The 25,070-nt window shown below is 42.0% G+C and overlaps 2 protein-coding genes across 2 annotated transcripts in view; both read right to left on the bottom strand.

Annotated features, from left to right (window-relative positions):
- The window catches only part of LOC111943527 (uncharacterized), a 134,672-nt gene that overhangs the window by 62,390 nt on the left and 47,212 nt on the right, over positions 1–25,070 (bottom strand). The gene's annotated exons all lie outside the window — the stretch shown is intronic.
- LOC147651586 (coiled-coil domain-containing protein 180-like) lies at positions 802–24,437 on the bottom strand. The gene is made up of 23 exons (XM_086842828.1): positions 23,602–24,437; positions 22,692–22,774; positions 21,329–21,438; positions 21,110–21,238; positions 20,833–20,943; positions 19,658–19,753; positions 19,250–19,413; positions 18,976–19,095; positions 18,202–18,284; positions 17,430–17,518; positions 16,878–16,991; positions 16,047–16,220; positions 15,414–15,529; positions 14,490–14,634; positions 13,951–14,014; positions 13,082–13,314; positions 12,296–12,513; positions 11,589–11,764; positions 10,304–10,484; positions 9,645–9,791; positions 9,231–9,375; positions 8,903–9,019; positions 802–1,441 (listed from the first exon to the last, which is right to left on the bottom strand). Exons 1-23 carry the CDS (start codon positions 23,694–23,696, stop codon positions 1,424–1,426), a joined length of 2,928 nt encoding a protein of 975 aa, XP_086698954.1. The 5' UTR covers positions 23,697–24,437; the 3' UTR covers positions 802–1,423.

The following is a 25,070-nucleotide window of genomic DNA, read 5'->3' as shown; positions in this document are numbered from 1 at the left end:
ATTGGACCTTCAGAAGGAACTATGTTAGTTACATTAATTATGTCAATTCTTCCCTGTGAGGCTGCTGAGGCCCTGGCACAGGTTTCCTGTGGCTGCCCCTGGATGCCTGGAAATGTCCAAGGCCAGGCTGGATGGGGCTCGGAGCAGCCTGGGATAGGGGAAGGTGTCCAGGCTCCTTTGTGATGCCCCAACACCAACTCAGGCAATATCAGCAGCTTGTCACACTCAGATCCTCCAGCAGAGAATCCCACAGCACTCAGGGGTTAATTGGAGAAGCTCCAAAATTCCCACGTGGAGCTACAAATTGTCATCGAACTTTTACACAGTCAGCCAAAGGCCAGGGCTGTTCTGGGCCTCCAAATGCAGCTGTTGCACACTGTGAGCTGGTTTTGCAGCTGGGACCAGAGGTGAGGAACAGCTGGGGGAAGTGGCCAGTAATTAACGCTGCTGGTCTTTAGCATGCTTGATTACTTACTGCTTATGCACTGCAGAGTAACTGTGTGCAATTTGCTGTCAACTGTGGGTTCCTCAAAGGTGCTGCCTTTGCAAGAACTGCCCTGGATGCTTTGCCCAGGGAGATGTTGGCAAAACTTGGGCAGAAGCTGTGCCTAAGGGGCTCCCTCAGGAGGTGTTGGACACACACTGATGTTTCCTGTGTGGATGGGCGCAGCCACTGCCCTCAGCCCAGCAGGAATCCTCCAGCCAGAACTGCTGCTGGCCTGTCCATCCTCCCCTCACTCAGTGCACCAGGATGGGTGTCACTGCTGGACACAAAATGAGTCACAGGGACACAGCTCGAGGTGTGGTGCAACAGAGTCCTTTATTCTCTCAGTATTTATAAGTTTTTGACCACCACCAGAGAATGGATAGTCAGGTCACCACCTTCCCAACCACACTGGCTGTGAGAGGTGTCCATCAAAAAGGCAAATGCTGGCTTGGAGATGCCAAGTCCAGATCCCTGCACTTGTGGGTGCATCCATGGGGATCAGGAGCTGCTTGCCCAGAAGGAGCTGGCCACCAAGCCCAGTCTCTTCTGAGGGACAAAATTCCCTCTCCCTGCTCACGGAGCGATCCCAGCCCAGCACAGGATGGGAGGCACAAACACCAGGGCAATGAGACAGACTGGAAGTGACATTCTTAAATGGTGTCACTTCCAATTAGTCTTTGTGCCTGCAGAACAAGAAGAACTATTTTTAAGTTATGTTGGAGATTTGTTTTCGAGGTTTTCCAAGGTATAGCAAGCATTTTTCTCTCCAAGATGTCACAGCTTGCGTTTTTGATCCTTTTTATGACTTGTCTTTGCTTCTTTTCCTTTTTTCTCTCTCCTGTCATATCCCAAACATTCACCAATTTTCCCCACAAAGACAGTATCCACTTGTGCTTTTTTATAAAGGGGTTTTCTATGGAACTTCTCAGTGAACAATTAATTCTTTGGCCAGCTCTGCAAATGGAAAATACTTGATTGAAGAGCAGCAATATGTGGACAACTCAAGAAACACACAAAATATCTTTAAGACAAATTAATTTTCAAACAAAGATGCAAAAATAAATTGCAATTTGCAAATACACTGAAGGTAAAATTCCCCCCCAGAATGGGTTGGGTTGGAAGGGTCCTTATAGATCATCTCATTCCTCCCCCAGCCATGGGCAGGGACACCTCCCACTATCCCAGGCTGCTCCAAACCCTGTCCAGCCTGGCCTTGGGCACTTCCAGGGATCCAGGGGCAGCCCCAGCTGCTCTGGGCACCCTGTGCCAGGGCCTGCCCACCCTCACAGGGGAGAATTTCTTGTGTATTTCTGACTTAAATTTCCCCTCTTTCAGTTTGATCCCATTCCCCCTTGTCCTGTCACTGCAGCTCCTGAGGAAGGGTCACTCTCCCACTTCCCTGCAGCCCCTTCACACCCTGGGAAGGAGCTCTGAGGTCTCCTCACAACCTTCTCTTCTCCAGGTTCAGCTTTCCCAGCCTGTCCCCACAGGGAAGGAGCTCCAGTTCCCTTGCCAGCATCTCCTCCTGGTTCCTCGTGCGACACAACTGATGGAACTGCTCAGGCTGAGCTCGTGGGCAAGATCCCAGCAGCCCCAAACCAGGACAACCCCAGACACTGCAATTCAGACCCAAAATGCTCGGGATGGTGAGGCTGAACATGGGGCAGCACAGCCCACATCTCAGTCAATATCCAGCATTTTATTCTGGCCTAGATCCTCCACTGCTGACATCCCCTTTCTCACGTGTCCACCTGCAGGACTGAACAAATCCTCTCTCCTGGCTGAGATTTCCTTGGCTTCCCCAGAGGGGAAGGAGATGGAAAACCAAAGCCCTGGAGAAGAGGGAGGTGGGAAACCATCCCTTTTTCACCACCTGGGAGCAACACAAAATTCTGCTGTTCCAAACAACACCTGGGGCTGTTTGCTGAAAAGGACGAGCACAACTCAGGGGCTGCTTAGCTCCAGGCCAAAAATAAAGTCAAAAAAGCAAAGTCAAAATCCTTTTCAGGCTGTCCCCTGCCCCCTGGCCAGCCAGGTGACTGTCACTCAATACTGAATTCGTGCATCTCACAGGAACTCTGCCTCAAATGATAAATCAAGCAGGTTTTTTTAAAGCTCCACCTTATCACAGTCTCTCCTCCGGCACTTCCATGGGAAGGAATAATTATTTTGTGCTCACTGCATGTATAATGAATTTTCAGGCATACTTGTTTGATCTATAGCCTTGAAAATAAAAAATCCCATTAGTCTAACAAGCTCACCAATTATTTCCTGGGATCACTGAGCCTATTCCAGCAGAGAAAGTTGCATAAAATTGAAAGTGAACAGGGAACAGTGCAATATGTTGTTTTACAGGGTAAAACATTCTAAAGCAGTGTTTCACATCGTGTTTGGGGGCAGAGGAAAGAGAACTGGAAAGAGCAGCGAGCTTGGGTCTGCCTTAGCTGCGTGGAAATACCTGGGCAGGGAAGAAACATTTAAAGTTGCCTGAATTTAGATATTAACTACTCTTGTAGTTAACTGCTCTGTCCAAGCCAGCTTTTGCAGGTTCCATGTTTTAAAAAGAGGCTTTTCCAGGACACCCATTCTCACTCATTTCAGATATTGAAACCCAGGCTGGTGAATGGCACTCCAGAAAAATCAGTGTCTCTCTCTCAGCTCCAAAGAAAGCGTGAATAACTTGCTCAGACACTGGAGGTACACAAAGTTGGATGATGCAGATTTCCTCTCCCCACCCAACCTCCCTCAGTCCCCATGAGCTCCTGGGGGCTGTGGGGACACCACTGAGCTCTCTCCAACCTCCAAATTAGTCCTGCTGCCCTCTGGGGTCACCACTTCTCTCCACTGTCGTGGCCAAAATAAAAAATAATTCAAATTGCTCCCAGGAGCTGCCTCAGCTTCAGCTGGAAGCTGAACCCAGCACACAAAGGGATTCATTCACTGAAGGCAGCAAGGGGCCAAATCCAAGGCAAAGATTCCCAAGTAAGTCTGCAGCTTGGAATAAGCTGGGGGTTGGCATGGACAGGACACAGCTTCAGTTTGAGCATCTGTGTCAAAGCAGCAGTAAAACCCCCAAAGTTGGTTATTGCTGGGGGTTTCCATCAGGATTACACCCAAATCTTGCTCCACATTTGGCAGCTCACAGATCAACACACTGAGGAAGCACCAGGAAAGAGGCTGGACGTGGCAGGGGTGGCTGCAGGGTTTCATCAGCCCTTTCCCTGCCACTCTGAGTTGGAAGGAGAACATATCTGAATTCAAAGCACAATTTAAATCTTGTTTGCTCTTTAGGGATGTTGAGAGATGTTTTTGCTGTGGTTCTGGAGGGGCGGCAGCAGCAAAGGCAGGCAGTGATTAGAGAAATGCCTAAAATTAACAATGTTATACACACTGGCATTCCTGACTTCCAGCACTCCACACTGCACCCAGAAAGGTGGAAGTGGCTGCTCAAACACCCATGAAAATTACAAATTAGACAGAGCATGAAAACAGAACCATTTTGTGCTGGGGGATGGGGTCAGCAGCAAAAATGGACCTTCATGGACAGAGAGGATGATTTGACTTAATCTAACAGGATAATTGCAGGCCTGAAGAGTTTGGGGACTGAGAATGAAGAGTTTTGAGGGTTCCATGGCACCAAACCAAGCCCAGGGTTGTCCCCAAGATGCCAGCCCAGCCCTGGGAGAAGCCAGGGCCAGAGGCTGCAGGATCTTGTCTGGGTTCACCCAAACTGCTCCCTTCTCTTTCAGCACCAGCACATCCCCTTTTCCTGGGCCTTGGAGTATCCATCTGTGTTCCTGCCCCTCACCCTGTGCCTCCCTGCAGGTCACAGCTGCTCTTCTGCTCCTTGCAGCCTCCTCCTCCTCCTCCTCCTCACAGCACTGACACGGAGAGGTGTCCCCAGGTGGAACAGGACGTGCTGAACTGCTCTGGCTGAACAGATCCCACCAGGAATCAGGGGCTGCAGAGCAACACCAGCACAAATGGGTTCTCTGGGGGCTGGTGCCATCCCTGCCCAGGTAAATGACCATGCGCAGAGTCAGACAAGTTTATTTCTATTACAAAAGGCTAAAAAACCTACCACCACCAAAAATCCCACACATTTTCTCCCTGTTCCTGTCTCTGGAAAAAGATCCACAGCTAAAAACAGAACAAGGGAGTCTTCAAAACAACCAGGAATGATGAGAGAAAGGGCACAAGTGGAGTAACTGAGGCATGAAAATGGAGTTTTAGCTTGTCACATTCAGTACTGCCTAGAGCGCCCTGGAAATACTGAACCCCCTGCCACCTATCTAAACTTTAGAGATCCATCCCAGCAGGGCCATGAGCCACTTCTGGCTAAGCTGAGGTCTGTCAAGCACTCCTCAGGCACACAGGAGGACACCAGTGAAGGGTTTGGGCACCTCTGGTCACATCTGCTGAGGTGCAGGGTGCCCCACTCTTCCCAACTGATTCCCAGCACCAGCAGCACATCACAACCTCCCAGCTCCGAGCCACAGGTGAGCAGGGCTGGAGTCTGCCTGCTCCAAGGAAAGGTTTTTCCCAGCTGCAGGAGACCCCAAGCCCAGCCTGTGTTTGCCAGCCCTCCTGGCCGTGAGTGAAGTGCTTTCCCTGGGGGAGCAGCACAGTTTGATTCTCCCTCCAGCTGCCTTGGCTGTCTCTTACTGACCCCTTCAGCCACAGGGCTCTTCCTGGAGCACGTCCTGTGCATCAGGATTGTCTCCCCACACCTCCTGGCTGTGGAGACTTTTGTGGCAGAATGGTTAAGCGAGAAAGGCCATGACTGTACAAACTTGCTAGAGATAAAACACCACTAGTGCAGAGGCAGTCTCAAGGACGGATTGCCCTTGAGATATGGGGAGGAGAACAAGAATGTGGTAGACAGAACGAGAAAGAAGAACCAGGGACGGTCTGGTAACCGCAAGAATGCAGAAGCACATAGCTATGTACTGCAGTAATGTAGATAGCAGAATAACCAATGATGAGCTATACTTTTGCAATATGTATGAGCTAATTAAATCATGTATTTAGACACGAGTGTAATGATCAATAAAGGAGATTTGCTTGACGACCACCTGGTGTCTGCGTCTCCCTTCTCCGACAAATGGTGACCCCGACGACGACCCCCTGCTGAGAAAAAAGCGGGGGAGAGAACACGCCACGGTCGGTGAAGTAGTGTTGGGACCTGAGGCACCCGGGTCGGTGCTAAACGACGAAGGGAAAGCACCCTCAAGGACTACATCGGTGGTCTTGAGCCATACGTGCTGCCGGAGCCGGAGGGGTGCAACAGCGCTGACGACAAAAATGGACAGGCAAGCAGCATATGATTTATTTTTGGGGTTATTAGATAAGCTGGGGGTTAGAGACATAAATCCTAGAAAAGACGTACCGGGATTGCTAGCATGGGGTCACGCGAAGGGTTGTTTTTCCAACCCGCACACGGTACATGAATTGAGTGAGTGGCGTAAGTTAGGAGATGTGTTGTGTGAAGCAGTCTTAGAAGAAGATAAAACAGCAATAAAGTTAGGAAAAATTTGGCGAGTTGTGCATAATACTCTATTGAAACATCAGGCAGAAAAAAGAGCGGCTCAGCAAGCAGTAGAAGCCTATAAAAGGAATGCACGGTATGGAGATCATGAACCTTTAGCACCAAGTGTCTCCCAAGTAATTATACCTGCTTCTAGCAGTTTGGGCACAGATGATTGTGCTTGGCCCTCGGCACCCCCTCTCAATGAGTCCACAGAGGACGTTGAAGTGCCTGTCGTAGCCACCTCTGATATTAAGGACCCTTCAGCCCAATCTGTTAAGCCTGGAATGCGTAGTTCACAATCTCCGCCAGAGCCAGATCCTGTCCCTGGGGCAGAGAGTGACCTGTGGGAGGAAATGGCTAGACAGAGGGGAGAAGCATGGAACGCATTGGCTAAGCATGGGCTAGAGAGTGGGGATGAAGTCACCGTGGAGGCGGCGAGGATGTGGGCTCTGCCTGTAGTTTACACCCCGGGGGTAAACCAACAAGGACAAGCTGTTCAGTTAGGGACCTATACACCTCTTGATTAGAAGTTGTTAGCTCAGCTGCGACAGACAGTGAGTCAATTTGGATTTAAGAGTGAACCAGCTAAACAAATGATAGACTACATATTTGATACGCATTTGCTAACTGTCAATGACTGTAGAAGCATTGTGAAACTGATGTTTACTCAACATCAGCAGCTGCTGTTTAACGCACATTGGCAAGCTTTAGTTCAAGAGTCGGTTGGAGTTCAAAGAGGACCCGGTGATCCGTTACAGGGAATTACAGTGGAAGAGATGATGGGATTAGGAAATTATAGAAGAACCGAGGCTCAGATGATTTCCGGACCAGACAAAGTTAGGGAAGCTATGCGTCTGGTTAGAGTTGCTATCAGTCAGGTGAAAGATAGTTCAGGAGTTCCCATGTATATGGGAATCAAACAAGGGAGAGAGGAGTCTTTTGGAGACTTTGTTGATAGGGCTGCTACCGCTATAGAACGAGCAGGGGTCCCTGAGTATATGCGAGGGGCTTTGCTTAAACAGTGTGCCTTGCAGAATAGTAACGAGACTACTAAAAGAGTTCTGTCGACCCTGGGGGCTAATTGGACGATTGAGGAAGCCTTAGAAAAAATGGCATTACAACCAACAGGGCAACAAGCATTCCTAGTGAATGCCATTAAAGCATTAGGAGAGGGGTTACAGAAACAGGCAGAAAGTACACAGACACAAGTGTTAGCTGCTCTTGCTCCGCTCCGCGCTCCAGCAGCGGCAACCGCGGCTGCGACCCAGAAGCCCCCTTCCATGAAATGCTACCGCTGTGGAGGAGGAGGGCACATGAGGCGACAATGCCGCGCGACTGGGGTCTGGTGCCAAAATTGTCAAAGCAACACGCACAACTCTTCTGCCTGCCGCCGGCGTTCGGGAAACTCACGGCGGAGCGCGAATGGCAGCCGCGCTCAGACACAAGTTGCTGCCGCGACGTCAGCGCCACCTCGTGTCTACAACCAGCCACTGCCGGGAGCTTGGGACTTGACTCGGCAGCAGCAGTGAAAACAACGCTGATGACAACGCACCCTGTTCGAATTCCTACGGGAGTTTACAGCCCAATAAAGATTAGGGGACAAGTATATGGAGGACTTTTATTGGGGCGCTCCTCGATTTCTGTGATGGGCCTATTTGTTTTACCTGGAGTCATAGATGCGGACTATACCGGAGAGATACAAATTATGGCATATACGCTCTACCCTCCAATTACTGTTGAAGCCGGTCAACGCATTGCCCAATTTATACCACTGCCACAAACAACCAAAGGCATTCAAACATTGATGCAAGGCCCTCGGAATAATCAAGGATTTGGATCATCAGGGATAGCCATGCTCACAATGGACTTAAACAGCAGACCAAAAAAGAAAAAATACAACAGACCGCACCTTGGAAGTACCTGGGATGGACTATTACCAATCAAATTGTGCGTCCACAAAAACTGCAGCTCTCAACAAAAATTGTCACTTTAAATGACGCGCAACGCCTACTTGGTGATCTTCAATGGTTGAAACCCATAGTTGGCATCCCAAACACCTTACTAAACTGCCTTCGCCCACTGTTGAAGGGAACAGATCCCAGTTCGCCTGTCACGATTTCCCCTCAACAGAACAAAGCAATCAAAGATATTCTCCAGTGTATAGAAGTAGGTTTTGTTTCCCGTCGCGATATTGACTTGCCCATTGACCTTACCATATGGAATACCTCAGAACATCTTCTCGGCGCTCTTACACAATCCAAAAAGAAAACGGGGGAAGTGTGGAGACTTTTGTGGCAGAATGGTTAGGCGAGAAAGGCCATGACTGTACAAACTTGCTAGAGATAAAACACCACTAGTGCAGAGGCAGTCTCAAGGACGGATTGCCCTTGAGATATGGGGAGGAGAACAAGAATGTGGCAAACAGAACGAGAAAGAAGAACCAGGGACGGTCTGGTAACCGCAAGAATGCAGAAGCACATAGCTATGTACCGTAGTGACATAGATAGCAGAATAACCAATGATGAGCTATACTTTTGCAATATGTATGAGCTAATTAAATCATGTATTTAAACACGAGTGTAATGATCAATAAAGGAGATTTGCTTGACGACCACCTGGTGTCTGCGTCTCCCTTCTCCGACATGTATACACTCAATGTGCTGCAAGGCCATAGCATGCCAGCACAGTGTCAGCACTATTAAAAATAAGCTTTTCAGCAGATAGTGACTGCTGAAAATAGCAGATAGATAGAAAACAGGTTTGAAATCAACATAAAAATAATGTAATATTTGTCCACTATGAATTCAGCCAAAATCTCCTCAAAGGTATAAAAAAGAAAATTATTATAACGAATTTAAGCAAAGTTCTGATGTTTCTGTTTGTACCTCTGATTTGATTTGCTGTCGTAACCTCCTCAAAGATCGAGGGACCTTCCTCATAAAGGCTCGAATCAGAGAGAGAGAAGCAAACCTTTTTTGAGACTGCTTGAAAAGTTCTGTAGCCTTTAAGAATGTCAGAAACAAAAGACAGAACAAGATAATTTTTCACTTTTTAAAACTTAAGTGATAGACCTTGCCATTTTTACTAATTTTTTCCATCATGTAATTGCCAAACAGAACAGATTTACAGTTCTAATCTGAAAGCAGGCTGACTGCAAATCCCATCAAATATGTCAACAGAAAACATAATTTGAAATAATGTAATTCTGCATACCTGCTCCAAGCAGCTCGATTTTATTTGCTCCACATCTGTTTTGACTGAACTTTCAAAGGAGTCAATTTCTTTACTTTCTTTCTGAAGACACTTGCTGAAAAACTTTACCTCCTCAGAAGAAAAGTTACCGACCTCTGAAAATAATCTGAAAGCAAACATAAAAACAATTGGCTGTGAGTCATCTTTTTCCCCAAGACTGTTGCAGCTCAACAGCCCTGAAACATATATATCAACACAAATGTGATGAAAACAGCATAATAATTGTGGTTTAACAAGATGCATTTATTTTTTTAAATGGGAACCTAGATGAATAACAAAATAAAATTTACTTTTACTCTTCTGCCTATTCAACAAACGCTGATTCCCAGAACTCGGTCACCATTTATAAACAACACTTCTATGAAATCTATATACCTGCAACTTTTGAGAAAATCCACATTTGAATCCCTTAATTTTCCTAAAGCTTCCTCCAAGTGCTGCTGGTAACTTCTCACAGTAACCCTGATGGACTCCAGGTGGTTCTGGAGCTCTGATTCCAGATTGTTGCTGGAAGAAGCTGACCTAACAGCAAATAATAAAAGATAAGGAAAGATGTCTGAAAAGGAACACAACACAATGATTCAGCAACTGCTGGCTGTAAAGACATGAGCAAATCTGAGGACTCAGAAGTGATTTATGACTCTCAAAGCAGCTCCCCAAGTTGGGATGGTTTGGATGAACCCATGGAAGGTATCAGCAACAGCTGATACTATTGCATCTTTTTCTTCAAAAACAATTAGTCAGCTGCTCTTACAGTGCATGTTCAGTAAACTGGATAAAATCTAAACCAATGAAACATCTTTTCTACTTAAAGACTGTCAGATGAAAATTTCCAGGTGTTCAGTCCTGATTTTAATTTCTTCAGGGCAAGAGAATGAAATTCTTTACATGTTTTCAAGTTTTATCAAGTAGTCTTCATTGAAGAGCAATAACATATGAAAGAACAGGTTCAGAATGCAAACCATAAACACCTCAGACAGAAATCAGGAGTATTTAACTAGGGAGATTCACAGCAACAGCAGTGGCACACTTACTGCTCAGTCACAGGAGCGTGGAGCAACTCAAACTCCAAGTGACTGACTCGGGAATTGAAGTGTGTGTTGAGGTTATTTAGCTGGTCTGAAAATCTGAGGAATTCAGCTCTCTCCTTTTCCAGGCCTTCTGCCAGTACTGCACAGTGGCGCTCAAGATGCTCTTTGTGAAGTGACAGTTCCTCTGAGAAGAAAGGAAGTTTACAACAGAAACATTATTCCCTGTTTACTGTGAACTATCACTATGCCCAGTCAACCTGTGACCAGCAGCAGCAGCAGCAAAATAAAACAAAGCCATACCTCATAGTAGCTGAAATATACAAATTAAATACATTCAATTTGGTTTCTTTGACTTTTCTTCTGTGGAAGACACAGATCCTTAACAGCTCCTAATCCATTCAAACCACATGTGTCTCTTGTCTGCTCCAAGCATTCTTTTTCCTTTAGTTTTGGTCATTGCTGACATCTCCATTTATCTCTCTGTTCTCAGTCTCGTAACAAAACCAATGGCCATATTTTTTAATGGAAAATCATCCACTTTTCCTAGTTTTGTGAGGGAAGGAAAAAAATCAGTTTTGGTCTCTCTTCCAGAATGATAGCTGGATAAATCAAGAGCCAGGCAACCACCTGAAGAAAGCTGCCAGAAGAAGCACCTGTCCTCTTTGCAGAAAAAGGGAAATTGAAAAATTATTTGCCTGCTCTCCAAAAGCAGAATTTTTTTCCTTATGTGTTAAAGACCAAGAAACCTGTCTAAAATCCCTTTTTCTCACCATAAAAACTTGACACTTCCTATGCAAAAAGAGTTTTAGTTAGACGATGCTCTGTAGCTGCTCAATGACATTTCACAGAGTTAAATCCTCCCTCTCATGTTTTCAGAAGCTTGGCCCTGACATTTTGGCTCTCCCAACTTGCTAATTTCTTTTCCTGCAATACTTTTAAAATATTTTTTGTACAGCACAGACTCTTGTTAAATAATTTCAAGGTGGATGAGAATTCACAAACATTGACAATAGAATGTTCAGTATCTTCTGCAATGTAGTTGTTAATCAAGGCACTACTGTCTATTTTTCCAAAAATAACACAGCACAAACCAGGAAGAGCTCTAGAAAAGAAATATCATTTTAAAAATATGTAAGTAACATAATATACTGGGAATTCTTGACAGCCAACTGCTTTCTATTGTCTTCTACTACTAAGTCAACTAGTGCTGAAACAGATTTTGGCCCACTTAGGACCATCATGTTAGGAACACATGCGATGCTCAGAATACAAAAAAAAAAGTCAATACCAGCTCGAACATTGTAGATTTTTGTCTGTATATCCTCCTGCTTTCCTTGATGCAACTTAAGATGCAGCAGAAGTTTTGAATTCAGCTCCTCTTTCCTGGCAGCTACAAAGACATAGGAGTTTGACAAGGATTCTGCAAACCATTTCTCCAAGTGCTCAAAAAAGCAGAGGCGAATCCTATGGTTGAAAAAGAAATATTATGGTGAGGAACAGCAAATAATAAGTAAGAATTTATTAAATACATAATTTCTAAGAATTTAACTTCTGGCTATAGGAAGGTATGGTTTCAGTACCATTTGCATAATACTGGTAGAATTTTTGAGCTAGCTGCATACTACTGAGTACCAGGCATTTCACCTTCAAGGCTTTGCAGGGAATTTGGGCAAATTACTTGTCTCACTAAATAATTTTCCTTAAATGATGAATATTCTGTAAAGGTAAATGTTTTTATAAAATGTTTTTATAAATGTACTTTGACAGCCATGGATACAAAGCAATATAAACTTTTTATCATATTTGTATGAATTTCAAAAGTGGAATAATGTAATAATTGTACAATCAATTTTATAATTAAATAGCTAACAATATAAATATCTAATTATACAACACTAATTAGATAACTTTTCCTCTGTAGTCTAATGTTTCTTCTAAGCAGCTGAAATTTGTGTGTTACATAAAGGGAAAGAATAGAATTTGTTTTCTACTTACCTTTCCTTCAGCTTGACAAACATGGCTTCTGTGAGAAGTACATATTTCAGATACATAGGAAGGGATTCTTCTTTTTCAAAACTTGTAAGGTAACTCTCTGTGATGTCAGTCTTTCCTGCCTCTTCAACTCCAAGAACAGTAAAAGTGTTTCCACTAGCAGTGGAGAAAATCTCCGTGGCAATTTCAGCACTTTCTGCCTCACTGCTCTTGGATGCTGACTGGGAAACAGTGGGAAATTATCACGTTACTTTTAAAGGTATCAGCATAGAATTAACAGCGCACCAGCTAGTCTAGGAATCCTCAGGATATTTAGAATAATGTTCTCATTCTTAATTTGGACATTTACACAGTGCTGGCAATATTTATATATTTATATATTTATATATTTATATATTCATATATTTATATATTTATTTATATATATGCCAGCAAGACATAGGCAGAGTCAACAATGTTTGAAAATGTTTTCGTTATGGTATTAATTCATGGAAACTGAAAAACTAATACGTAGGTACAAATACTTCGCTTAAATCATTCACTACAGGCTGAGAACACTGTGATGAAAGACAGATTAGAAAAAAAATTATGAAAAATTATCAAAAAGAATGGTTGTGAACTGTTTTATACACTCCATTTTCCCATAAAAGGATCTAGAGCCCTGGGTGCTTTGTATACAAACTAAGCAAAAAAGGACTTTCTATTCATTCTCAGCAGAAAGACTTCCTATTCCTCCTTATTTTGGTCAAGACTGCCTTCACTTTCAAATGTATTCTCTTGTTCACTTACCTGCATAATGCTTAGTCCCTGTTCTGCATGCTCATTTTCTTCACTTTTATGAGGAACACTCTCCTCATCTTCTTCTTCCTCTGTTTCTGCAATTTCCTGTGCCAAGATCACCTGTTTCTCCGTTAAGTTTGTTTCTCCAGCTGATTTTTGACAACTGTCCCTATCTTCTGGCACCAGTTGAGAGAGGCCATTGTCCTGCTCTGCTCTGGGCTGGGATGTCCTTGCTTCGAGCCCTGGGGGTAATTTTGGATGCCACAATGTTAGAAAGACCTAAAGCTGCTAGAGAAGTCCAAAGGAGGGACACAGAGATAGTGAAGGCTCTGGAGTGGAAACCATACAAGTGGCTGAGGGCATTTGGCTCAGCTGGAGAGAGGAGACTGAGGTCACACCTCACTGGGGGCTGCAGCTCCTCTCAAAGGCAGTAGAGGGGCAACTTTAATTTCTGCTCTGTGTGACCAGGGACAGGACCCAAGGGAATGCCTGGAGCTGTGCCAGGGGAGGATTAGACTAGGTACTAGGAAAAGGTTCTTCCCTCAGTGGGTGGTAGGCACTGAACAGGCTGCCCAGGGAATGGGCACAGCCCCAAGGCTGCCAGAGCTCCAGAAACATTTGGACAATGCTCTCAGGGATGCACACGTTGGGATTGTTGGGATGTCTGTGCAAAGCCAAGAGCTGGACTTTCATGATCCCTGCAATTCCCTTCCAACTCAGGATACTCTGATTTTCCTCTCCTTGCACAATGCTCTCAGCTTGCTGCTCCACTGTTTGTTCAGCTTCTGAAGCCTCAGCTAGTTACTTACAATTAAAGCAGACTTCTACTGGTTGCAGTCCAAAGAAATAGAAATTGAAAAACAAGTAAGCAGAAATACCTGTTTGGACTGTTGAGGTATTATTTTGATCTTGAACTGTGGAGTCTATCGTGCCTTGCAAGTTCTAAAACCAAAACAACAACAAAAAATACCTGCCACACTGTTTTAAAATATGGATTTGCTTATAAGAAACCCATATTCCTTCTCAAAATGTTTCTATTTCAGTAAGATATGATAGTCTTGAATAGATCACTTACTATCTAAAGAACCTGTAACACTCAAATAGATTTTTTTAAGTCTATTACCTTGTAGTTCTTTGTTCAAAAGGCAAATGGATTTGCTAAAATGCCGTTTGTAACAAGGACAGAGTTAAAAGCGGGACTGAGAAATGTTTTGTTTTCCCTCTGCTATCTCTACCAAAAGCACTTTATTCAATGGCTGAAATAATATATATAATATATTTAATAATATATTTATATAATCTGAATAATTATTATATATAATAATTTATATAATCTGGATTTTAAAGGTAAATTTTCTCTAAAGTGAAAAATGAATACACTAATAAGGTTCTAAACCAGTAGATATTTTCTTTTTACCTGTTTGGAGATTTCCTTCACACTAAAATGCTGGCTGATGGATATACTATAAGAAATCAATTCCCACAAAATAGCTTTTGGGTAAGCCATTACTTCATCCATTACAATTTGCTTGAGTGTCTCATTCCTGTCCAATTTAAGGTCACTGTTGAAGAGACTCAAGTATGTATAGAAATAAAATTCAGTATGATTACAGTGCCTCTAAATCTAAATCTGACCTTCTGATCAGTCTCATAAAACCTTTAGGCTAAATGTTGCGATTGACCTGTTTACACTGAATACAATCACATCCTGGCTTGTTAGAGATTAGTTCATTACAAATAAATAAATGCACAAAAGTTAAGAAATATTTATAGTAAAGCCTTTTACATCCTTCCTTTTGGATGGGGAACCATACAAACACTGCTTACATAAAAGATGTTAAAATATTGTCTTCCATGTTAGTTCTGCACTGTGCTCAGCTGCGACTGAGCCTTTCTGGTTCATCTTCCTTTTACTTGAAAATAAAGCTACATCTTGATTCAAGAAAAATCAATGCCCACACTTGTTTTCATTTACATTTGCATTTGCTTTGTCTCCTAAACAAAGATAATTATGGGGAATTTATGTATATGTTCAGATAGGTTACATTCCATTTCTGCAATCTGGACTTGTATTTTCACTTGGTCTGTTACCTCTGACTTTCTTTTAACTGCTCAAATGAGTGTGGTTTTTGAATGATAGCAGTCTCCCTTTGTCCCATTCCTAAACGGTGGGTATTATTTGCCTTAACCTTGTTCAATATGTACATTATTTTATATTCTTACATGAAGTAAAAAGCAGTCTTTTCCCATACCTTCACACAATAGCATAAAGAAGACCTAAGTAGTACAACCAGCGTTAAAATATGCTTTACTTTTTAAGTTTACAATACAAAACTCATACCTAGTTCTAATTTGATCTAAAGAGGAAAGGGCTTTCTCCAAATATTGCTTCAGCTCTTCTTCACAGCTTGCCATCTTCATTTTTTCCAAACTTGTATCCAGATTATCTTTCATCATCTAAGGCCACATGAAAAAGCTAGTAATAATGGTTTAGTAGATACTAAAATCTCCATTACTATTTAGGGTTCAAGTAAGTTAATTATGTACATATATTCTACACCAATAAGGGAAGCTACCTTAGCAAAACTCATCACCCATGAAGATCTGCCTAGATAATGAACACCTCTGACATTGCTATCCCAAGCTGGCTGTTGTAACTATGAGAACTTTGCATCCAACCAGACTCTATACCTGCACAACATCCCATAATAGCAACTTGCAGCCACTTTATACAGAAAGCAGCAGTGATCCTTAACTCTGTTGCCCTATCAAGAATAAGACAGGACTGTCCATTCAGTGTGAATCAAGGAGTTAGCAAAAATGCACTTGACTGAATGAAACTGAAAAGTAGAAATTCCAATACAAAAGTCAGATATTATGTTTTTAATTTTATAGCAGCTATTTTGAATTCCAGAGGGTTCTTTGCATTAAGAAGTCCTTTCTTTACAGCACACCCTTGTTTTTATGTTTATACCTGAATTATGTTATCCTGTTCCCATCTGCATTCATCTACTTTCTTCTCAAGTACATCATCCTGCTGGGACAGTTGGAGCTGATGGACATCCCAGAGAGCCATGGCATCCTGAACATAGTTGTACAAGCCTTCACAATGCTGCTCATGCCATTTAGCCATCTCTTTAAAATCACTCTAAAGAAAAACATTCAAGTGAACAAGTTCTTTTTAAACTGCTGGAAGGCGAAATGAATGAGTAAGAGGATATGTAACGTGATAAAAGGCTGCCTGGAATTACATGACTGGTATTCAACATGGTGTCTTCTACTTGGAGAGTTAAAAAAAATGAAAAATCCAAGTAAACTGGGTAAGAATGTGGATTTTTGTAGTACAAGCTGAGAGTATCAAAACTTCTGTTTATTCTGGCATCATAAAGCACCAAATCACATTCTACAATTTATCACATCAGGAACAACTGCCCAGTCATTTTTATATACAGAATCACAAAAGATCAGATTGGAAGACATTTGGGAGATCATTTAAATATATTCCTCTGTCATAAGGCAGACTGGGTGGGCCATACGTCATTCATCTCTATCATATGCATTTCAGATATAAATTATAATAAAAACACAATATATTTATATTATAAATAATAAACACAATAATTATGAATTCTTCCACAGGAAGCTTTTCCACACCAAACTTTGCTTCTTTGTAGTGCTTAGTCACACTGTGGACCTCTTTCTAATGTGACATCAATAGCCTACAATGCAGAAGGCATTGCAGGTGGGAGCACAGGAAGAAAGGACTAATCCCAAGGAGTGATAAAAATAAATGTAATAGACGCACATTCATGTGCTCCAGTTGTTCTTCAAAGCTATGTTTTAGTTTCTCAGTCATCTGGAGCATGTTGGAATGCACAATTTCAACATCTTCTACTGTGCAAATATCCAACAGCGTCATCTAAGTGAAAAGAATAGCAAATTATTCACGTGCATATAAGAAATACTGCATGGCTTTCAGAGAAGATGGCTAAACTTAGTGTTTATTTGCTTGTAATGGACAGAGGGATAGATAGGGCTCCTAGAGCCCACATTCCGTTAGTAAACAAAACAATTCAGTTGGATACAAAGGGAGAAACTGAGGCAGAGAGGTGGAATTTCTTTGCCAAGATAAGATGGATTTAGCACAAAGGCTGAGGGTCCTTGCATCCTCCAGGTAAATGCAGGACAGCACCCCCTTCATTACTGGCATTTGTTACAGCTTTTACACATTTCAAGTACCTTTTGAACAGAGTAAGAGGTTAAAAACTTGTTATCTCAATGTTTGGCGGATCCTCAAACATATTTTACTGTAATGACATATCGTACCATCACTTCCACACCCAAAGCTGACACTCACCTTGCAGACCTGCACTTTTTCCTGACATTTGTCCTGGACCAGCTCATACTGGATGCGCATTTTCTCCATGCACTCCACATTAGGTGTGTCTGAATGATATGGAACAGACCACGGTCAACATTCCTGTACTTCACAGTGCAGTGTGAAAAGGAAACATGACAGCAGCCCTGTGCTGAATCTCAGCACAGGGACAGATGCCAGCAGTGTCTGCACACCACTGTGACACCACCAACCAATCAAAAGAGACACCTTAATACACAGCTGTTTCTAATTATGCTTCAAAGTAGCAAGTTATTTACAATTGCTACCAACCTCCATGCTACCATACAGGCTACAAAGCTCACTGTGCTCTGCAGCAAGAGAAAGCAGACACAGAGGGAAGGCATACTACAGGACTTGGAGAAAGGAATTATCTGCAATATTTCCCCTCTTCTTCTCTGAGAGTTCAAAAGGAGGATTTTTTTAGGATTGAGAACTGATCCATGTCAAAATTAACCTTCTATTTCCCCCAGATTAATTCTAACAAGCCAGTTTCTGCTAGATCTCACCATGAGTAAGTGTTTGCACTGGCCAAAGGAAAGTGATGTCACAGGCAGCTTCTTTGGGTCTTCCTAGTAGCCAGCTCAAAGCAACAGAGAACGTAAGTGGGAACATATAGAATAAAGAATTGAGCAAACATGCACTTTCACAGCAACTGTCTGCCTCATTGTTGCCTGGGGAAAAAGAAAGGATTGCTTGAATTCCAAACTGGTTTTATCATTTCTCAATTTACCAATACTCCTGTTTAAATTCTCCAGAGTTCTGTACCATTCATTTATTATGTCAGATTGTGTATGTTTTGGAGGCAACAAGGTGCTATCAAAGTAGGAAACAAGAGTCAGGTATCTTAAAATACAAATCAGTCAGTACTTAAAATATAAAATTATGAATCAGAGTATCCATACTACTGTGCATTATTTTATTTAAAGCCATTTTGGCAATGAAAATAAACCAAAGAGACTGTTGTTGTTTGAGGCCAACTATTTACTGCCTGACAAGGAACTAAGTGTAATTCCTGCATGTAGGAATGTAATTGTTCCTACATACACTGTAAAAAAACTCCCTGTAAATATTGCATTACATTACACCCAAAAATGCTTCTTGTGTTCAGGATGGATATTCAAACACAGCAGTGTTGGATTTCTATGCAGACTCCTCTCTTAATTTATTACACAAATAAAATCCCACAGAGAAAAAATGTCTTGACATACCAACTTCTAGTTCTCCACCCATTCCTACCCCATTTCAAATGTCAGTAAGATTTACTCTTGCATTCCTGCATTTTTAGCCCTTGATCACCACCTATTTAGTGTAGCTGGTGCAGTGAAAATCAAGAGTGCATTTTTTTCCATTAAAAAGAGCTGTACAAAAATAGGTTTAGACCCTGCCTTATTGCTGAATTTAACAATCACACACTGACAGGAAGCAAAGTGCATTGCGTAGCCAAGTCCCTCATTAACTCCAGAAAGAATTGTTTCCCTTTATGCTATACCCTCTTCTGCCATACCCAATGTGCTGCAAAACTCTCAGTCTCTGGTCACTAAGTACAATCTGCTCCTTTATCATATTTTCCATTTCTGTTTTCACAGTTGGGGGATTCTGTATTTCTTCACTTGCCGTAAATTCTCTGCAGGATGGAAAAAAGATATGTATAATGGAAACATGATATATGTGATATCATATGTGATATGTATAAAGAAAAAATGATAAAGTATTACTTTTATAGAAACTAGTCACTTTGCGTTATTCATTGTCCAAAATAAGACTGCAAAATTTCTGACCTGAAACTCTGAACTATGCAGTTCTTTTGGATGAGCTTCCAGACCTTGACTCTCTCTTGCCATTTCAGCTGATGCAATTTGTCTTTCTCAAGCTCTGATTTCATTACATTAAAGAGCAGCTTGGCAGTTGCCCTCTCATTACCCAGCAGTACTCTGTTTATATTCTGTGTATTAAAAAATAAAACCAGGAGTAGAAGCATTATACAACATGCAAAAACCAAAAAAATTGTATCTTCTACAGAAAATGAGGGGAAAAAAGGACACAAATGATAATGGATACCCTGCCAAGTAGAAATCTCTTCTATATATCAGTGATTGATAGGCAGAAAAAAATGCATTTCAGTTGGGGAAAAAAAAGACATTCTAGGAATATTCAGACTGATATCTTGCCCCAGGTAAAACATTTACCATGGCCTTATTGTTAATGAGCTCGTGAACATCAGCTGCCAAGAAGAAAGAAATTTCTTCCAGTTTCAAGGTATACTTGGTCAGTACATCTGCTATCTGTGCAATAAAATAATAAAGAAAATCAACAACAAAAAGTGTAACTCAAATATCAATTTTCAAAGTCAAATAACTACAGGAATGAGACAATTTTTCCATTAAAATGAATTTAATTAATTAATCAATTAAATAAATTAAAATTAATTTAAGTTAATTGGATGACACAGACTGAGAAGTAAATTTTAAAATATTACTCTTAGCTATCTTAAAGACTGATTTTTTCATTAATTCATAAAAATAGTAATGAAAACATTCCACTTTGTTACTACTCAGCTGATTTCTCTTTAATTGTGATAATTGAGTGCTCTGCAGACAGGCTGCAATATGAATTTAAAAATCAAACCAGCTTCCCTTCAAATATCTGAAGGGAATCCACCAGTGCCTGTTTTAAGTGAACACAGAATTAAAGCAAATGTGTTCATCTCTGCCATTTGTTGCAACTAATCCAACAGAAAGGTTACTGGTGATACTCTCAGACTTATTCACCATACCTGAATTACAAAGAGAGGAGGAACAGGCACTGATGGAACAGTTTTTCTTTGCCTACAAGGACAGTGCAGCAAGCTCTTCCATAGTCTATCCATTTTTTTATCCAAACGTTTCCTATGATGTCCAATGACTTTGACAGGTTAGGCTGGATACTACAAAACTGCAACACATTTGCTACTGACACCCAGCCAACACAAACTAAAATCAAGCTAGCTCATGTCTATGCTCCTTCTCAGCTGCAGAATAGCTATGTTCCCCAAAAAAATAACAGACCAGATGAAAGTTTGACCTACACAAGTCTCCAGGAAAATAAAAGCAGCTCACATATTCCTTGCACCTGTAGTATCCGTAATCATGAAAGAAAGAAACACCTTAAAACTAGGAAAAAAGTAGCTTTTCCTGATTATGTGGGTGTAAAATGAGTGAAAATAAATGAGTTTATTAGTGAAAAGAAAGCAATCACCACATAACAGAACTACTGGCAGGCCTCTGACTCCTGTGGAAACAAGCTACTCCTGCTCTGCATCCAGCATGGTATCAGCAAATAACAATCTTATGCTTAAGCAACAGTTATTGAGACTGCAGCTCACTTTAACAGCTCGACTCCTTTCAATCTCCTTCAGGGATTCGTCCACTGCCCTAATCCACTTTTTTCTGTTTGAGGATTCTTCATGGATCATATTCCACAGTTCTTCCAAACCCTGCAATAAAAATCTACTCTCAATCTCATTGAAAAGTGAATATATATAAGAAAAAAATAAAAAAGGAAAAAACCCAATAATTTAGGACTTCAGTGAACCATAAGAAGACATTACATAGAGCAGGTACAAGTAACTGAAGTTGAGCCAATGCTCTGAGCTGCCTTACTTCAAATGAGAAACCTTCCAAAGCCATGTCAGATGCAATCTTTTCAAACAGAAGTTTACTCTTTTCATCTGATTTCATCACTTTAAGCTGAAGGAATTCCTGAATCTTCAAAACAGAGGCTTCCATCTCCTAGAACGGTAGGTCAGTGTAATCATTTCAATATTGGGCCTTGACCTTAGAAGAGCACTCAAGACTCTGCATTAAAAGATCCTGCTTTACCCTGCCAATGCCATCCAGCTCCTGCTGCATTTCGGTCACTGCTCGATCGTGACGCTTTTGCCGCCGTTCTGCCAGGTACTTCCATGTACCACTGCCTGCTTCCTCAGGAACTGCAGAGAAAGAAATGAGCATTCTATAGCCTGGAACTGTTGCTGCAGAATATGGGATGCGTGAACAATAAATCCCTCAATCTACACTGTAACTGCTGTAGTCTGTGCAGTTCTCACAGTGTGCAACATCTTTCCTTGGGAAGTGCAGTCTTAGCAAATGGAGGTAAAAATACAAAATACTAGAGTGTATTTTAAAATTTCCTTTATTAACTTCTGTTTTTCAGAAGGATAATAACATAGAACTATTAGCTCAGCTATGATGTAAAAAAATTGCAACATTTCAGGAATGAGATTTGATTACATCAAAACTGGAATTTATAATGCTAAACATGACCTGTGATTGACAATTTCACAACTGCTTTTTTTTCCTATTAGAAGACTCTTCATCTTCAAAATCATCAAATCATCAAAACTTTGAAACAAAAATTTGAAGATGAGGCCTCTTAAGCTTCAAATCATCAAAATTTGTTGGGCCATTTCTGAGCTTGACTTTTGTTGTCTTGCAGGAGAAAAAAGTGCCAATGTGGCTGTAACCAAATTGTGTATTCTACTCCCCACTACCTCATTTTGTGATGAGTTGTTAATGATAGATCATTTTCAGTGCATACCTGACCCCCCAGGATACAAGCTGGATGTTAAAATGAGAAGAGGCAGAAAACTGCAGGGTGAGATAGTGTTTCTTTATCCTTCCTTCAGCTGGGGAAGCAGCAGCACCACCCATCCAGTGAGGGTCATGTCTGCCAATGGGCCATAATGAACTGAATATGTACTAGCAGAATGGGCAGCTGATCAAGGACTCCAAAAATATTCTAGATTCAAGGGATTCCATCATTCCATTGTGAACCTCCCTGCCCTGGGGGATGTACCACCTGAACCCCATGGATATAATCTGGGCACTTGGGCACTTGGGACACCACCACCACCACAGGACATCCAGAGGAGGACCCAAACTTTCACAAGACCACTGCTTCTGGCAGGACTGCAACCACTGCAACCCTGACCACAAGGGTGCCAGGCTGTACTCTGACTTTGTGTTTTAAATGTTTTTCTGTATCATTGCATTTACTGTAATCTTTCTATTCAATTGTAACTCCAAAATCTCTCACAAGGTATTTGTGTGGGGTTAATTTCTCCTGCTGATTTTCTTTCAAACCAGCACAATTTCATACCTTGTTCAGCTAAAACTGTTACATGTACCATGTCTCCTGTGAATGCAAATTAAAATAGATGACATTAAGAGAAACCAGTTTTACCAACTACATCAGGCAGGCCTCTGACTTTCTCAGCTGAACTTGCATCTACATTTCCCAATGCTTCTGAAAAAGGTGTAGGTTGTCTGAAACAGAAAGTGAATAAAGCTTCAATTTGTACCATTAATGCACCAGAAGAGGGACTAACATAATAGTATAATTCACTTTAATTGGCAAAATGTAACATTAAAGTGATCCTAAGTATCATCCCAACTTTCAAGAATATAATTTAAAGAATCAATGTTGCTTCTTCTGAGACAAATTGAAGCCTGGATGGTAGATCCCAGCTTAAAATCTATTAAGATGGCATTAAAGCAATACATGTTAGATTTAGAATGTGTAAACTACAGAGACATACAGAACAGTTCTAACAGGTAAAAAACTGTGAACTCTTTAGGAAATACCAGCAAGAAACGTGGAAATAGCCTTTATCTGCCCAAGTGCTTTTCCCAGCAGCTTGGGCACTGGGTTTTTCCTTGGGGTCAGTGAGAATCCCTGTATCATTATTCAGCAGCTGGCTTAGGATAAAAAAGAATGGTTGTATTATCTGCATTCTTGTTCGTCTCATTATCTTACAGCATCATCATGTAAGCCATTTACTTGGAAATATAGCCTAAAAAATATGTTTCTGACTGGGTATATATCTAGATTGCTATGAGCAAAGACAACTTCTTTTTAAAAGGAAAGCCATACAATATGCCTTCTATTGCAAATATTGGTCTGTTAGCCTGCACTTCAATGGGCAGCAAGCAGTTCATTATACTAAATTTACACTTGGCAAGGAGACAGTCTATTACAAGTCGTTAGTTCTATGACCAAGAATTCAGTAGTTCCTAATTCCCACTGAAAATCTGTCAATTTCATCCCTCTAGTTATGAACATATCATTGGGGTTTTATGCTTCTGTTCTTTACCTGTCTGACTGTGGCTTTTTTGTGAAGTCACTGATGGGTGTTTCACCAACACATTTCTGCTGATTACATGGTAATGGCATGGCATCAGCAGACATTTCTAAATGCCTATTTAAAGTGTACTTTTTACTCTTCTTAGAGAATCTTGTCTTTTTTCCTTCATCCAAAAGGTGGGCTAAGTGAGCCTTTAAAGAAACATAATCTCAACAATTAGAATTCCTTCAAACCTACTGAATGGAGAACAGCGACAAAATAATTAATAAAAACAGCAGGGGAAAGACAGCAGAAGAGAAAAGTAAAATAATGAACCCTACACACCACGTGCATAACCACTTTCATCTAAGGCTATCTTCAAAATGAGAAAAAAAAAAGGATAATCTTTTGCTTAAAGAGGAAAAGTGGAGTAACTGGATTGTGCTGCCTTGCTTACAGTTACCAAAGTCAACAGCAGAGTTAAAAATGCCTGTATTTGGCTAATTATGCCTCTAAACGTTTTACTACTCTGTTATGATTCTGCCTTTAGTTAATATAACCTGATAGACAACAAAGAGATGGGAACACATGTAGATTCACTGGAGAGCATATGCTGGAGATAACACATCCATTTTTTCCTAAAACAAACCAAAACCAGAAATGTTGAAAATGACCTGGGATCATTTCAACAGCCAGCAAACTGAGTAACACAACAAACTCCTTTGGCTTTTACTCAATCCTCTGCTTTTTTCACCTGGGCCTTGAAGATCTGTTTACAGATCTCTCTGTGAACATGTCACACTCGTCCTATTGAGAACACATGGCTCATCGCAGCTGACTGGCCGCGCCTGCTTCCAGAACTGGCAACTACAAGCTGGGAGCCAAGAGGAGATACAACACTTCACTTGGAAAAGGGCCTTCCTTGAATCCCAGAATCCCAGAATGGTTTGGGCTGGAAAGGACCCTAAAGATAGATCATCTTACAACTGCCTGGCATGGGCAGGACACCTTGCACTATCCCCCGTTGCTCCAAGCCCTATCCAGCCTGGCCTTGGACACTCCCAGGGATGGGGCTGCCACAGCCTTTCTGAACAATCTGTGCCAGGGCCTCAGCACCCACACAGGGAAGAATTCCTTTCCAAGCTCCCATCTATCCCCACCCTTTGGCAGTTTGAAGCCATTCCCACTTGTCCTGACACTCCGGGCCCGTTTCCAAAGACCCTCTCCAGCTCTCTTGGAGCCTCTGTAGGCACTGCAAGGGACTCTAAGGTCTCCCTGGAGCCTTCTCTTCTCCAGACTGAACACCCCCAGCTCTCTCAGCTTGTCCTAAAGCAAAGGAGCACCAGCCTTCACAGCAGCTTCGTAGCCTCCCGGAGACTCCGAACGGTGAAACTCCACGCCTACCGCTCCCCTGCCAGGCCCCACGGGTGTTGCTCCGGGTGTCGCTCCCGGCTGTCGCTCCCGGGTGTCGCTCCGGGTGTCGCTCCCGGGTCTCGCTC

This window comes from Cyanistes caeruleus, chromosome 9 (genome assembly GCF_971803275.1).
Source record: "Cyanistes caeruleus chromosome 9, bCyaCae1.hap1.1, whole genome shotgun sequence".
In the NCBI taxonomy this organism is placed as follows: domain Eukaryota; kingdom Metazoa; phylum Chordata; class Aves; order Passeriformes; family Paridae; genus Cyanistes; species Cyanistes caeruleus.
Note: the sequence above shows the minus strand (reverse complement) of the source record. Positions and strands in the feature narration are given on the sequence as shown.

Bases quoted from the DNA above. Each gene is read 5' to 3' on its own strand.
- LOC147651586 (XM_086842828.1), bottom strand. From the start codon at position 23,696: ATGTCTGCTGATGCCATGCCATTACCATGTAATCAGCAGAAATGTGTT. The intron at 14,635-15,413 runs GTATGAGTTTTG...TCTCTTCAACAG, and splicing joins TTAGATCAAATTAGAACTAG to TGACCTTAAATTGGACAGGA. The intron at 12,514-13,081 runs GTAAGTGAACAA...ACTGTTTCCCAG, and splicing joins AGGGACTAAGCATTATGCAG to TCAGCATCCAAGAGCAGTGA.